At 42.2% G+C, this 13977-nt stretch overlaps 1 protein-coding gene across 7 annotated transcripts in view; it reads right to left on the bottom strand.

Moving 5' to 3' along the window:
* The window catches only part of si:dkey-3d4.3 (RING finger protein B), a 66324-nt gene that overhangs the window by 20573 nt on the left and 31774 nt on the right, over nucleotides 1–13977 (bottom strand). For all 7 annotated transcript variants that reach the window (XM_043694216.1, XM_043694215.1, XM_043694214.1 and 4 more), the window contains 2 exons: nucleotides 4098–4180; nucleotides 1341–1419 (listed from right to left, as the gene is read on the bottom strand). In XM_043694216.1, the coding sequence (XP_043550151.1) occupies nucleotides 1341–1419; nucleotides 4098–4180 (162 nt within the window). The remainder of the gene's footprint in view (nucleotides 1–1340; nucleotides 1420–4097; nucleotides 4181–13977) is intronic.

The following is a 13977-nucleotide window of genomic DNA, read 5'->3' as shown; positions in this document are numbered from 1 at the left end:
TTTAAAAAGTTCTCCCTTGTGTTGATGGGACAGGATGTTGGATGGTATTAGGAGCAGGAGGTTGGCTAGCTATTACTCTGAGAGCTCTCATGCAACTGAGCCTAGACATAAAAACATATATGCTGAGGAAGGCTTTAAGCACGGCTGACAAACGACAAAACAGTGAACCCCAAAGTCTTTCCGAGGACCAAGTGTAGGGACGAGGTTGGGGTTCGTTAGAGAAAGAGAACTTGTCCACCCGGACCTGGTAGTGTCATAGAGTCATACAGCTCTTCTGCTCATCAGGTCTGTGCCAACGCATCTACACTAGTCCCACTTTCCAACACTTGCCCCATAGCCTTGAATATTATGACATTCCAAGTGCTCATCCAAGTACTCTTTAAAGATTGTGAGGTTTCTTGCCTTTACCACCTACTCAGGCGAGGCACTCCAAATTCCCATTGCCCTGCGGTGAAAAATCACTTCCTTAAATCCCTTCTAAACCCCCTCTCTTTCATGTAATAAAATTAAGCCCTTTAGTTACTGACCCTTCAACTCAGGGGAACAGCTGCTTTTTACTCACCCTGTCAACGCCCCCCAATCTTATACAGCTTAAACAGAAAGCAAACAGCCAGAGCTTATTCAGTCACTCTTTCTCACTAAAATACTCTGTCCCAGGCAATATCTTGGTGAATATCCTCTGCACGTCCTTCAGTGCAATCACATCCTTACATCTGAGGTGGACATTGGCTCAAAAGCTTACACTGTTTCTGCGCACTACCAAATATTTACCAAACCAGTTAACTTGTATTGTGCAAAATAAAACACAATCTCAAGAGAATGTTGACAGTTTTAGAAAACATAAAATGAAAATACTTTATTGTTAATTTGTAGCTCAGATAGATAGTAAAGTAGATCCCAGGTGAGTCAAACACTTAATAGCTGCAATACTATCAAAGTGACATGGCTTTGCTATATTCAGCTATCTCTGTGCCTGCAAGGTGATTTAACAAGTGCAGGGAAAACTGTGATTAAAAAAAAATCAAATTCCTCATTTATTGCAGACAAATTGCAGCTACTGTGAAATCATGAATGTTGCTAAAACCTAATTGGTAAATCGCTTCCATCTATTTTCCAATGGCTTATAGTTCCTTTCTTGTACCTTTCCCATAATTTCTGATTCCAAACTATTCTCCTCCTTCTTCCAGGTCACCACAAAATATTTTATAACCTAATGAGCACTTGGAACTGGTTAGATCTTCGGATACAATTTTCCTCTGCCAAACGAGAATACAAAGACTGAGAGGATATGAGCCAAACACACTTTTGCATTACAACTACTTACAATACATTCTTCTTACCAATATCGTAGATCCAGAGAGGTGTTCTCCCTTGGGTATATGCAGAGTCCATCATTCCACCAAACACATAGATCATTCCCTTCCAAATCAAAACACAGAAGATTTTAAAGCTACAATGGTATACGAGTTAATAAAAATTGTTTCAAAGGTTAATTACCTTTTCAAAGCACAAGCATTCTTGTTCAAGGTTAAGAGATCTGGTCAGGAAAACAAGGTATGTCACCCTGTCATATAACACAGATCACATAGCCATTTTATTTGTGACTATTTTGTGCGCAAGCAATGCAATTAGTCTCACTTCCATGTTCTTACCCCATGTCTCCTCAAACACATATCCATATCCCTTTTGAAAGTTACTACTGAACCTAGTTTGACCACACTTTTAGGCACTTCATTTCAAATAGCTGCAGAACAAAACTTGTTGCATAGTAGGACTTCTCCTCATGTACCCCTGACTGTAAATGTTCCCATTGGTGTGAGGATTGAGAACAAAAGGCAAAGATTTAAGGCCACTGGCAAAAGAAGCAATGATGCTATGAGAAACTGCTTTTACACACAAAGTGACTAAGGTCTGGAACATACTGCCTGACACCAGCCTCCTTCCATGATATAACATTTCTATGATTCTGTGACTTTTCTTGCCAATTATCTTAAACCCATATCCTCTGGCTATTGAGCCAAGAGTTCCTCAAGCCCCACCTGCTCTGTCAAGTCTCTTATCACTTTGAGCACCTCCACTAAATCTTGTTTTAACCTTTTCTTTCCCAAGGAGAACACTTGCAACTTCTCTCATCACTGCATGTAGCTGAAGTCTCTCATCTCAATACAAGGAATGTGTAGGCTAGGTGGATTAACTATGAGGAGTACAGGGATAAGTGGGCTGGGGCTGGGTGTAAGATGACTTTTGGAGGTTGGTGTGGGCTAAATGGCCAGCATCCACACAATGGGAATTCTGTGACTGGGTTTGCTTTTGGGTGGCATGGTGGCTCAGTGGTTAGCACTGCTGCCTCACAGCGCCAGGAACCCAGGTTTGATTCCCACCTTGGGCGACTGTATGGAGTTTGCACATTCTCCCAGTGTCTGCATGGGTTTCCTCCGGGCGCTCTGGTTTCTCCCACAATCCAAAAGATTAGATTAGATTAGATTACTTACAGTGTGGAAACAGGCCCTTCAGCCCAACAAGTCCACACCAACCCTCCGAAGAGCAACCCACCCAGACCCATTCCCCTACATTTACACCTTCACCTAACACTATGGGCAATTTAGCTTGGCCAATTCACCTAACCAATTTAGCAAGGCCAATTTTTGGACTGTGCAGGTTAGATGAATTGGTCATGCTAAATTGCCTATAGCCAGGGGTAAATATGGGGAATGGGTCTGGGTGGATTACCCTGTGGAGAGTTGGTATGGACTTGTTGGGCCGAAGGGCCAGTTTCCATACTGTAGGGAATCTAATTTAATCTAATCTCTGTGGTAAATCTTCTCTGCATCCTGTCTTTATCCTGCATCCTTCTTAACGTTCAGATCCCAAAATCAAGATTGCAATTGAGACAATACTCCAGCTGAGAACTAACCAGCAATTTAGAACTGCTTTCTCTAACTTCCATCTGGTTCAGTGTATTGAGATGAATTCAGATGCTGGCTATCAAAAAGAAATTTCTCATCAACAATAACTCAATAGTGAAAGATTGCAAAGCTCTGAGATAGAGTGTTCTAATGTCTTGGTCCATGAATCACATAGATTTGCAGGCACAGCAAGTAATTGGGAAATGTTAAGGTTTATTGCAAGGGGAATTGAACACAAAAGTAAGGAGGTTATGCTTGAGTGATACATGGCATTGGTGAAACCACATCTTATCTATGCAAGGATGTAAATAATTTGGAGGTAGTTTAGAGGAGATTTACCAGACTAAACTGAAATGGGTGGGTTGTCTTATGAGGAAAAGTTGGGCATGCTGAGCTTGTATTCAGTGGAATTTAGAAGAATAAGAGGCGACTTAATTGAAACAAGAATCTTGACAGGATAGATGTGGCAATGTTTCCTCTTATGGGAGAATCTAGAACTTGGGGTCATTGCTTAAAAGTAAAGGAGAGCCACCCATTTAAAACAAAATGATGCCTTTTTTTTCTCCAGCCAGAGGCAATGAGAGTTTTGGTAAGCTAGGAAGTTAAAGGTTATCAGGGGTTGGCAGGAATGTGGATTTGGGTTATAGTCAGATCAGACAAGACATGATCTTACTAAATAATGGAGCAGGCTCAAGGGGTGGTGAATAGCCCACTCTTGCTTCTAATGTTCATAAATTCTCCCACGGTGCAATAACTTGCTCATTTTGAGATTTCTATAACAATGAAGATAAGAATGACAAACATTTGTTCACTCTATTAATCGGCTCATGTGAGAAATTTCTTTTGTGACCATCCCAAGTGCAACCCACTTGCAGTTGACCTGTACAGCTGATGAGACATTGCTTTCTCTCAGAAAGTACATATGCCTTGAGCCATTTACTTCCTCATGCCATCAGTGATCAGAATGTTATCACACTGCTTAACAAACTGTAGGTACAAAACCACATCTGGCCACTCTGCAGTCCTCGCATCGGTGGTTAAAAAAGCTATTTCAGTACAGAGTGCAGACATATTTTAAATTGGTCACGTAAGGTTTCGATAGCCCACACTGAGAGCATCCAATCTGATATAACATTTGTTCTGCCTGCAACAGATCCAAGGCATGTTGGATCGCATCTACTGCATTCTTACTTCATGGGCTACCAACGAGGGCTCCTCCAACTCTTCTGGTGCAGTTCCAGCTGCCCTGTCCAACTCCTCCCAGTCATTCTGAGCTGAAAAATACAGAAGTATTAACCATATTGCTACACATTTCCATTAGGAAGAGATGGGTTTAGTAAAATTGCAGTTATGAAGCTTGGGGAGTTTAGGAATCAAATGCCAGGAAAGGAGGGGATTGGTCACATCGGGACAATGCAAGAGAGAAGGGATTAAGAATGATTAAAAGTTAGCAGAAGATTACCTTGTGTCTAAAAATTACTCTGACCAGGCACCTTGTTAAATAACTCATATTGTTGACAGCGTAAGGATTGAGAAAAAAGATACCAGAAATGTTGCAGACTATTTCCAGACATAAGCGAGATGTTATAGAGCCATGCAAAGCAAAACCGAAATAACAGGATTGTGATCGGAGTATAAGTTAGAAGTTAATGGGAAATTATAATAGAATTGAAACTGGTATTTTCGATAGCTGCATTATGCTTACACCTTCCTAACCCTGAATACCATTCACCCAGCATTGAATATGATAACTTAGTGGTTATATTACCAAAGAATTAATCCAGAGGACTGGACAAAGAACTCCCAAGCACTCAGCTTCCCACCTCCGTAAATCTTCAATAAACCAGCCTTCAATATATTTCCATCTCTCACCATATCAGTTCCAAAATCCTATTTCTCATCGACAGACCTTCCTTTATTTTCCGAGGTTTGTAACCTCCTTCAACCCTGTGTTTCAACACACATCTATGATTTGCATCCCTAGTCTCCCTTCACTGCTGCTTCAGCTTCAGCCTCACCTTTTGGAATGTTCCACCAGAGCCCTCCCTTGTGCAAGTGCTTCACCCTCTGTCTGTAAGGGGCAGCATGGGGCTCAACGGTTAGCACTGCTGCCTCACAGCACCAAGGATCGACTCCAGCCTCAGGTGACAGTGTCAAGTTTCCACATTCGCTCTGTGTCTGCGTGGGTTCCCTCTGAGCACTCCTGTTTCCTCGCATAGTCCAAAGATGTGCAGGTTAGGTGGTTTGAGTCATTGAGATGTACAACATGGAAACAGACCCTTTGGTCTAACCCGTCCATGTCGACCAGATATCCCAACCCAATCTAGTCCCACCTGCCAGCACCCGGCCCATATCCCTCCAAACCCTTTCTATTCATATACCCATCCAAATGCCTCTTAAATGTTGCAATTGTACCAGCCTCCACCATTTCCTCTGGCAGCTCATTCCATACACATACCACCCTCTGTGTGAAAACGTTGTCCCTTAGGTGACCTTGTTAAATTGTCCATAGAATCCAGGGATGTGTAGGATAGGTGGATTATGGGAAATGCAGGGTTACCAGGATAAGTTGCGGAGGGTGGGTCTGGGTGGAATGCTGTTCGGAAGGGCGTTGTGGACTCAATGGGCTGAATGACCTGCTTCCACACTGTCAGGATTCAGTGATGCTCACCTCATTTGGTCCCCAGCTTTAAACCTTCCCTAACAATTATGTCCGATCATGCTTCTCCCAGTTAAACATTTCTTTTGTATTTAGTTATCTTTGCTGTTTAAAGAGATGCAAAAGTTTGAAGTGTGAAAACATATAATTGCAGACTACAATGCATAGAAGACTAATCAACCAAACCAAACACAACATGAAGGTATGCTGCAAGGCAACACCATGTCATTCAGTGAAGCTCCTTTGACAAGGTTAAGTACAGGGCCTTTTGAAAAGCCCCAGTAACTTTGATCAAAAGGTTCAAAACCAAGTGAAAGAACTGAACCACATTTCAGGGAAGGGCCTGGTATGTTCTTAGCATGATTAGCCGTGCACCTGCAACGTTAAAACAGCTTAGTCACTCTCCTCACAAATTACTCAATCTGGCAGAACTTTTGAAATCTGCCCACAACACTGCGGTGTCAGGCACACAGAGGCAGAGCTGAACATTACACCTTATACCCTGCAGCACAACAACTTCCTGTGCTGCCCCTGGTTAATGTAGTGAGGTGACACCCGAATGGGGAAACTCCTGCAGTGCACATCACAGCCGTGCCATTGGGAGCTTAAGAAGCAGAATCCTTAAGAAAATAAAAAGAGATGTATTTTTATCAGACTATACTGAAATTGTATCCTTTAATGCTTCTAAAATGTGCCAAGTTACTAAACTGTGCTTCAAGAAGTCTTTAACTTCTCAATACTTTAGGACATTACCTCAATTTCTTGCTCTGTAAATACACTTATTCCAATTTCCCTTCTGCAATCAAATTAATTTGCCAACCATATGTATTCAGAAAACAGGCCCATATAAATATTGTAAGTCCACTTCTTTTTTCTCAGTAAAGTTAATATACTTAAGCATTATGATTTGTCTGGAGAGTGAGCCATGACTCAGTGAGTTGCACCCTTGTTTCTGAGTCAGAAGCTTCAAGTCCCACTCAAGAAATGAGCACAAGGCTGACACACCACTGCACCTCTGAGTATGTGCTACACTGCGAGGTGATGTACTTGCAGAAGGTTATCAAGGAAAAGGATTACAACATGAATGAAATACTGAAGTTCAGGGGAACATCGGTGTGCATATCCACAAATCCCGGAATTTAGATTGAAATAACTCCACAGAGGCTGGTAATAGCTTAATAGTAATAGCTTAAGCCTATACTCTCTGGAATTTAGAAAAATGAGGGCAGATCAAATTGAGGCATTCAAGAAGTGGATGCTTCTTCTTGTGGAGCATTCTTAGGATGAGTAGCAAATTTAAAACAGTTGAGGAGAAACTAAGGATTGTGAATCTGTGGAATTCACTATCCCAAAGTGTGGTGGATGTTGGGACAGTGAGTAAATTTAAGGAGGAGTTAGACAGATATTTAATTGGTAATGGGTTGAAGGATTATGGAGAAAAGGCAGGAAAATGGGGTGAGGAGCATATCAGCCATGGTCGAATGGCCGAATTCTCTTTTTGTATCTTATACTTATGAACTACCCTTTATTTATACATGCATTGTATTTGAAACTGATCCACCTCTCTCAGAGCCAGCTCACAGGGTGAACAGAACCTCTGACAATCCTGTTTATTCTTTTTTTGTTTTTTTTTGGACAGTCTTTTCATTTTTTTTTGTTTTACTCCCACACTACCGCCTAACTGCGGTAGTGCTTATTTTTTCCCCCAGCACCCACGTTGTGTGTGTGCAGGTGTGAGACACAGTGAATGATACAAGGTACACGAATCTTTATTCAAATTTCCACCACCAGGAAGAAAGGAAACACCCGAGTGGCCTGTGACAAGCAGTGCCCTTCACATAAAAGGGCAATGCTGTGTGATCAAACAGTGAAGGGGAGGGCTGAGATCAAATCAAAATAGAGTTGGAGGGGGAAATAATGCACTCCACTCGCTGCGGCGCCCACCTCTCCCTGAATAACTCCAGGGTGTCGGTGGATACTGCGTGCTCCTTTTCCAGAGAAACCCGGCTCTAACGTAACCGCGGAAGAGGGGCAGGCAGTCGGCCCTAACGACCCCCTCCATGGCCGGCTGCCTGGACCTATTTATGGCCAGTTTGGCCAGGCCCAGGTGCAGAACAATCCTGTTTTTTTTAAATCTCTGACAATCCTTTTTTTTAACCCCCACACTACCGCCTAAGTGCGGTAGTGCTTATTTTTTCCCCAGCACCCATGTTGTGTGTGTGCAGGTGTGATCTGTCAGCCAGAGCTCCCTGATTGGACCAGGTTAACAGCACTCATCAGGGAACTCATATTCTGTGACATCCACCTGGCTGACCTTGTCACAATCACCTCATAAGATAGCTGTGAGGGAATATGGAGTACTTACCTTTACTGGCCAAGACGTAGAATACAAAAGCATAGAGGTTATGATTAAATCATATAAAATGCTGACGAGGCCACAAATGGAGTGCTGTGTGCAGTTCAGGCCACCACATTATAGGATGGATATGACTGCAGCAGGGAGAGAGTGTAGAGGAGAATTATCAGAATGCTGACCGGGCTGGAGCATCTAAGCTATAAGGAAAGATTAGACATCTTGAGATTATATTCCTTGGAGCAGCAAAGGCTGAGAAGGGACCTAATAGAGATGTATAAAGATCATGTATAATGACAGGCATGGATAAGATTGATAGGAAGGTACTTTAAGTTACTACAATAGTCAATAATTGGGGGCACAGATTTATGATGAGAAGTAGATGGCTAAGAAGAGAGTTAAGAAATTTTTTTCTCTCAGAAGGTTGAGGGAATCTGAAATTCACTGCCTGAAAGGATGTTGTGGAGGTGCCAGTGTTGGACTGGGATAGACAAAGTTAGAAAAGCACAGGAGGTCAGGCAGCATCCGAGGAGCAGGAAAATCGACGTTTCGGGCAAAAGCCCTTCATCAGGAATAGATATTGATTTTCCTGCTCCTCGGATGCTGCCTGATCTGCTGTGCTTTTCCAGCACCACTCTAATCTTGAATCTGGTTTCCAGCATCTGCAGCCCTTGTTTTTACCAAGACAAAGTTAGAAGTCACACAACACCAGGGTTACAAATCAACAAGTTTATTTAAAATCACTAGCTTTTAGAGCGCTGCTCCTTTGTCAGGTGAAGTAACCTGAAACCCAACTCGACAAGGGAGCAGCGCTCTGAAAGTCTGAGTTCAAATAAACCTGTTGCGACTATAACCTAGGATCGTATGACTTCTGACTTTGAAAGGATGTTGATCCTGAAAGTCCTGTAACTGTTAAACAACATTTGGATATTTACTTAGGATGCCAAGTCTGAAAATGGAATTAGTGCAGTTGGATTTTTGTTGACTGGCATGGACATGATGGGTCGAATAGTCTCCTCTTGTCCTGTAAACATCTACATCATTTCATTAAAATTAACAAATATTTTTAGCATTTGATTGCTTAATTCTGCAAAGTAAAATTTATGTTGAAACTTTCTCTTTATATTCGTAAATATCCTAAATTTTTCATACAACCACCTGTTGTGACTCAGATCACCAGCTCTGTGCAGACAGAATACTCGCTGCTAAATATTTGCTGTGCATTGGCTGGATTCAAGGTTCCTGTAATTGGATGCAATAAATTATTAAATGAGACATTTAAAAGGTTCCATTTTCCAGGTCAAGGGCCTGTTAAATATTACACGGGACTCTTTGAAGAAGAGGAGTTTCTCATCTTGTCCCAATCATCAAAAAAAAAGATTCCCCACTTATTTATATCACTGCCTTTGATGAAACCTCTTGGACACTGAATCTCTATGCAGTTTTGTTGACACGACTGTTCATTGTACATGAAGCACTTCGAGCCGATTTGACAATGTGATAAGATTATATTTTGGTGTAATCATTTCATTTTTCCAGTCTATGCACAAGTATTTTAATTAGCCCATCATTCCAAATCTACAAAATTCCATTTTTTAAAAAACCACTGTCCACATTCATAATACCTTTGAAGTGGAATCATGGATGTAAAGTAGAAAACCTGGCAGCAGTTTTTGCACGCAGCAAGTTCCCATGAACAGCAATGTAATAAAGACCAGATGACCTCTTTTTCCGAAGTTGATTGAGGGATAAAGTTTGGCCTAGAGATTGGAGACTGTGCCCTTCTTGAAAATAGTGCCACAGGATGTTTTGCATCTGTCCAAGCAGGCAGATGCAATCATTCGTTTTATTTCAACCTACCTTCAGGGATTTGTGGATACGCACACTAATGTCCCACTGAACTTCAGTATTTTTTTAGGATCTTACCATTCATAGTGCAATCCCTTTCCTTGATAACCCTCCACAAGTGCATCACCTCACATAACTTACTAAATTTTGTGTCATCCACAGACTTCTTGTTGGAACCATTGATGTATATCATAAGCAGCAAAGGTCCCAGCACAAAGCCCTGCAGAACTCCAACGGAAACATATGTCTAGTCACAGAAACATCCCTCTACCATCACCTTCTGCTTCCGACCTCTCAGTCAATTTTGAATCCAAAGTACAACTTTATATTGGATCCCATGGAATCTTACTTTCTTGACCAGTCTGCCATGATGGACCTTATCAAAGTCCATGTAGATCACATCAATTTCATAATCCTCATCAACACTCTTGGTTATCTCCTCAAAAAACTCAATCCAATCCAATTTGTCAAACATGACCCTCCCTTAAGAAATTCCATGCTGACTATCCCAACTGATCCATGACTATCTAAATGTAGGTAAACCCTGTCCTTCAACTTTTTTAATTAGTTCATCAGATGGACTGGTCTGTCATGTCCTGGTTTATTCCTTCCTAAGATAATGGGAAGGTATTAGTAATTCCCCAGTCCTTGGATGGAGAGGAATTTGTTAAGTGTGCACAAGAAAATTTTCTTATTCAACATGCGGATGTATCTACAAGAGAAAGAGCAAAATTTAACTTTCTCTTGGAAATAAGGCAGGGCAATGAATGAGATATTGGGGGGACCACTTTGGGGCAAGTGATCATAATGCTTAGTTTTAAAATAGTTGTGCAAAAGGATAGACCTGATCTAAAGGTAAAATTTATAAATTGGAATAAGGCCAGTTTTGACCGTTTTAGGTATGAACTTTCAAACGTTGCTGGGGGAGGCCATTCACAGGTAAAAAGGGACAGTTGGAAAGTGGGAGGCCTTCAAAAAATGAGTTAACGAGATTTCAGCCACAGCCTGTTCCTGTCAGTGCAAAGGGCAAGTCTGGTAGGTGTAGGGCATGCTGGATGACCATAAAAATTGAGGCTCTGGTCAAGAAAAAGGAGGAGGCATAGGCTGGTATTACCAGCTAGGATTGAGTGAAGACTATAAGGCAGCAAGAGTAAACTCAAGAGGGAAATCAGGAGGGCAAAAAAGGAGACTTGAGATAGCTCGGGTGTAAATGGTTAAAGAGAATCAAAAGAAATTATACAAAATACATAAAGGGCAAACAGGTAACTGGGGAGAGTATAGGATCCTTAAAGATCAACAAGGCTTTCTATGTGTGCAACCACAGGACTTGGGCGAGATACTAAATAATTCGCATCAGTATTAACTGTGGAGAAGGACATGGATGCTAGGAAACTTGGGGAAATAAATAGTGATGTCTTGAAAAGAGTTCATATTACAGAAGAGGATAAATCCCCAGGGACTGATCAGTTGTATCCCAGAAATTTGTGGGAAGCTAGGGAAGAGATTGCTGGGCCCTTTGCTGAGATATCTGTATCTTTGACAGCCATAGGCTTGTGCCAGAAGACTGGAGGGTGACGAATATGGTGCCATTGTTTCAGAAAGGTGGCAGGGAAAAGCCAGGGAATTAATAGACTGGTAAGCCTGACATCAGTAGCGATTAAGTTGGAGGGGATTCTGAGGGACAGGATTTACATGCATTTGGAAAGGCAAGGACTGAGTGAGGATAGTTAACATAGCTTTGAGCAAAGGAAATAGTGTCTCACTAACTTTACTGAGTTTTTTTTTAAGAGGTGACAAAGAAGATTGATATAGGCAGAGCCCGTAGATATTGTTGATATGGACTTCAGCAAGGTGTTTGACAAGGTTTTGGATGGTAGACTGGTTAGCAAAGGTTAGATCATATGTCATCCAGGGGGAGCTAGCCAATTAGATACAAAATTGGCTTGAAATTAGGAGATAGAGGATACTGGTGGAAGGCTGTTTTTCAGACTGGAGGCCTGTGACCAGCAGTATGTCATAAGGATCGGTGCTGAGTCCACTGTTTTTTTATCGCTTATACAAATGAATTGGGTGTGAAGAAAGGAAGTATGGTTAGTAAGCTTGCAGATTACACCAAATTGGTGGTGCAATGGACAGTAAGGAAGATTATTTCAGAGTGCAACATGACCGTCATCAGATAGGCCAATGGGCCAAGGAGTGGCAAATGAAGTTTAAGTTAGATAAATGTGAGTTGCTGCATTTTGGTTAGGCAAATCAGGGCAGCACTTATACACTTAATGGTAAGGTCCTGGGAAGTATTGTTGAACAAAGAGACCTTGGAATGCAGATGCATAGTTCCTTGAAAGTGAAGTCGCAGGGTAGACTGAATGGTGAAGGAGGCATTTGGCACACTTGCCTTGTATTGGTCAGTGCATTGAGTACAGAAGGTGGGACGTCATGTTGCAGATGTACAGGGCATTGGTAAGACCAATTTTAGAATACTGCATTCAATTCTGGACTCCCTGCTATAGGAAACATACTGTTTAACTTAGAGTCACAGAGATGTACAGCACGGAAACAGACCCTACAGCCAACTCATCCATGCCGACCAGATATCCAAACCCAATCTAGTTCCACCTGCCAGCACCTGGCCCACATCCCTCCAAACCCTTCCTATTCATATACCCATCCAGATCCCTTTTAAATGTTGCAATTGTACCAGCCTTCACCATTTTCTCTGGCAGCTCACTCCATACACATACCACCCTGTGAAAAAGTTGCCCCTCAGGTCTCTTTTATCTTTCTCCTCTCACCCTAAACTTATGCCCTCTAGTCATGGACTCCCCCACCCTAGGGAAAATACATTTTCTATTTATCCTATCCATACCCCTCATGATTTAGTAAACCTCTATAAGGTCACCCCTCAGCCTCTGACGCTCCAGGGAAAACAGCTCCAACCTATTCAAACCTCTCCCTATAGCTCAAATCCTCCAACCCTGGCAACATCCTTGTAAATCTTTTCTGAACTATTTCAAGTTTCACAACACAAGACTGGAGGGTTTGAGATATAGAAAGAGTCTGAATAGGATGGTTGGAGACTGAGGAGTGACTTTATAGAGGTTTATAGAATCATGAGAGACATGGATAGAGTGAATAACCAATGTCTTTTCCCCAGGTTATGGGAGTCCAAAACTGGAGGGCATAGGTTTAAGGTGAGAGGGGAAATATTTAAAAGGGACCCAAGAGGTACCTTTTTCCACACAGAGGGTGGAACGAGCTGCCAGAGGAAGTGGTGTAGGGAGGTATAATTACAACATTAAGCAACATTTTAAAGGCATCTAAATGGATACATGAATAGGAAGGCTTTCGAGGGATATGGGCCAAATGCAGGCAAATGGGTCTAGATCAGTTTAGGATACCTGGTTGGTGTGGATGAGTTAAACCAGATGGTCTATCTCTGTGCTGTATAACTTTATGACTCTTCTAATACCAATCTGTGGCCAGAGAGGATTTGAAAAATACTCCCTGATGTTTCCTCCCTTGCCTCTACATTTCATTCAGGCCTGCAGATTTACGCACTTTAAAAGCTACTAAATCTGCTTGCACCTCCTTTCACTCTATGATACTTTCCCCTTATATTTCATAGTACTCCATCCTGAAGAGTACACCTGAATCATCATTTTCCATTGTGAAGACTGATGCAAAGTATCAATTGAGGACTATGCCTACACGCGCATCTATAGTCCAAATTCGGTCCTAATCACTCCGTTAGGGTTTATCTTTGTTCTACCTTCTCAACGTTTTCTCATGCACTCTGTTTGCTTTCATTCTTTTTTAAGACCCCGCCGCCCCCCCCGCCCACTTCTTTATATTCCTCCATGGAGTCTGCTATACTGAGCCCATGGTATCTGCTAGGAGAAAGTGAGGACTGCAGATGCTGGAGATCAGGGCTTAAAAATGTGATGCTGGAAAAGCGCAGCAGGTCAGGAAGCATCAAAGGAGAAGGAGAATCGATGTTTCGAGCATAAGCCCCTCTTCAGGAATGAGGAGGGTGTGACAAGCAGGCTAAGATAAAAGGTAGGGAGGAGGGACTTGGGGGAGGGGCGTTGGGAATGCGATAGGTAGAAGAAGGCTAAGGTGAGGGTGATAGGCCGGAGAGGGGGCGGGGGCGGAGAGGTCAGGAAGAAGATTGCAGGTCAAGAAGGCGGTGCTGAGTCTGAGGGCTGGGACTG

This window comes from Chiloscyllium plagiosum, chromosome 7, assembly GCF_004010195.1.
Source record: "Chiloscyllium plagiosum isolate BGI_BamShark_2017 chromosome 7, ASM401019v2, whole genome shotgun sequence".
Taxonomy (NCBI): Eukaryota; Metazoa; Chordata; class Chondrichthyes; order Orectolobiformes; family Hemiscylliidae; genus Chiloscyllium; species Chiloscyllium plagiosum.
The sequence above is the reverse complement of the archived record's forward strand: the minus strand, read 5'-3'. Positions and strand labels throughout refer to the sequence as shown.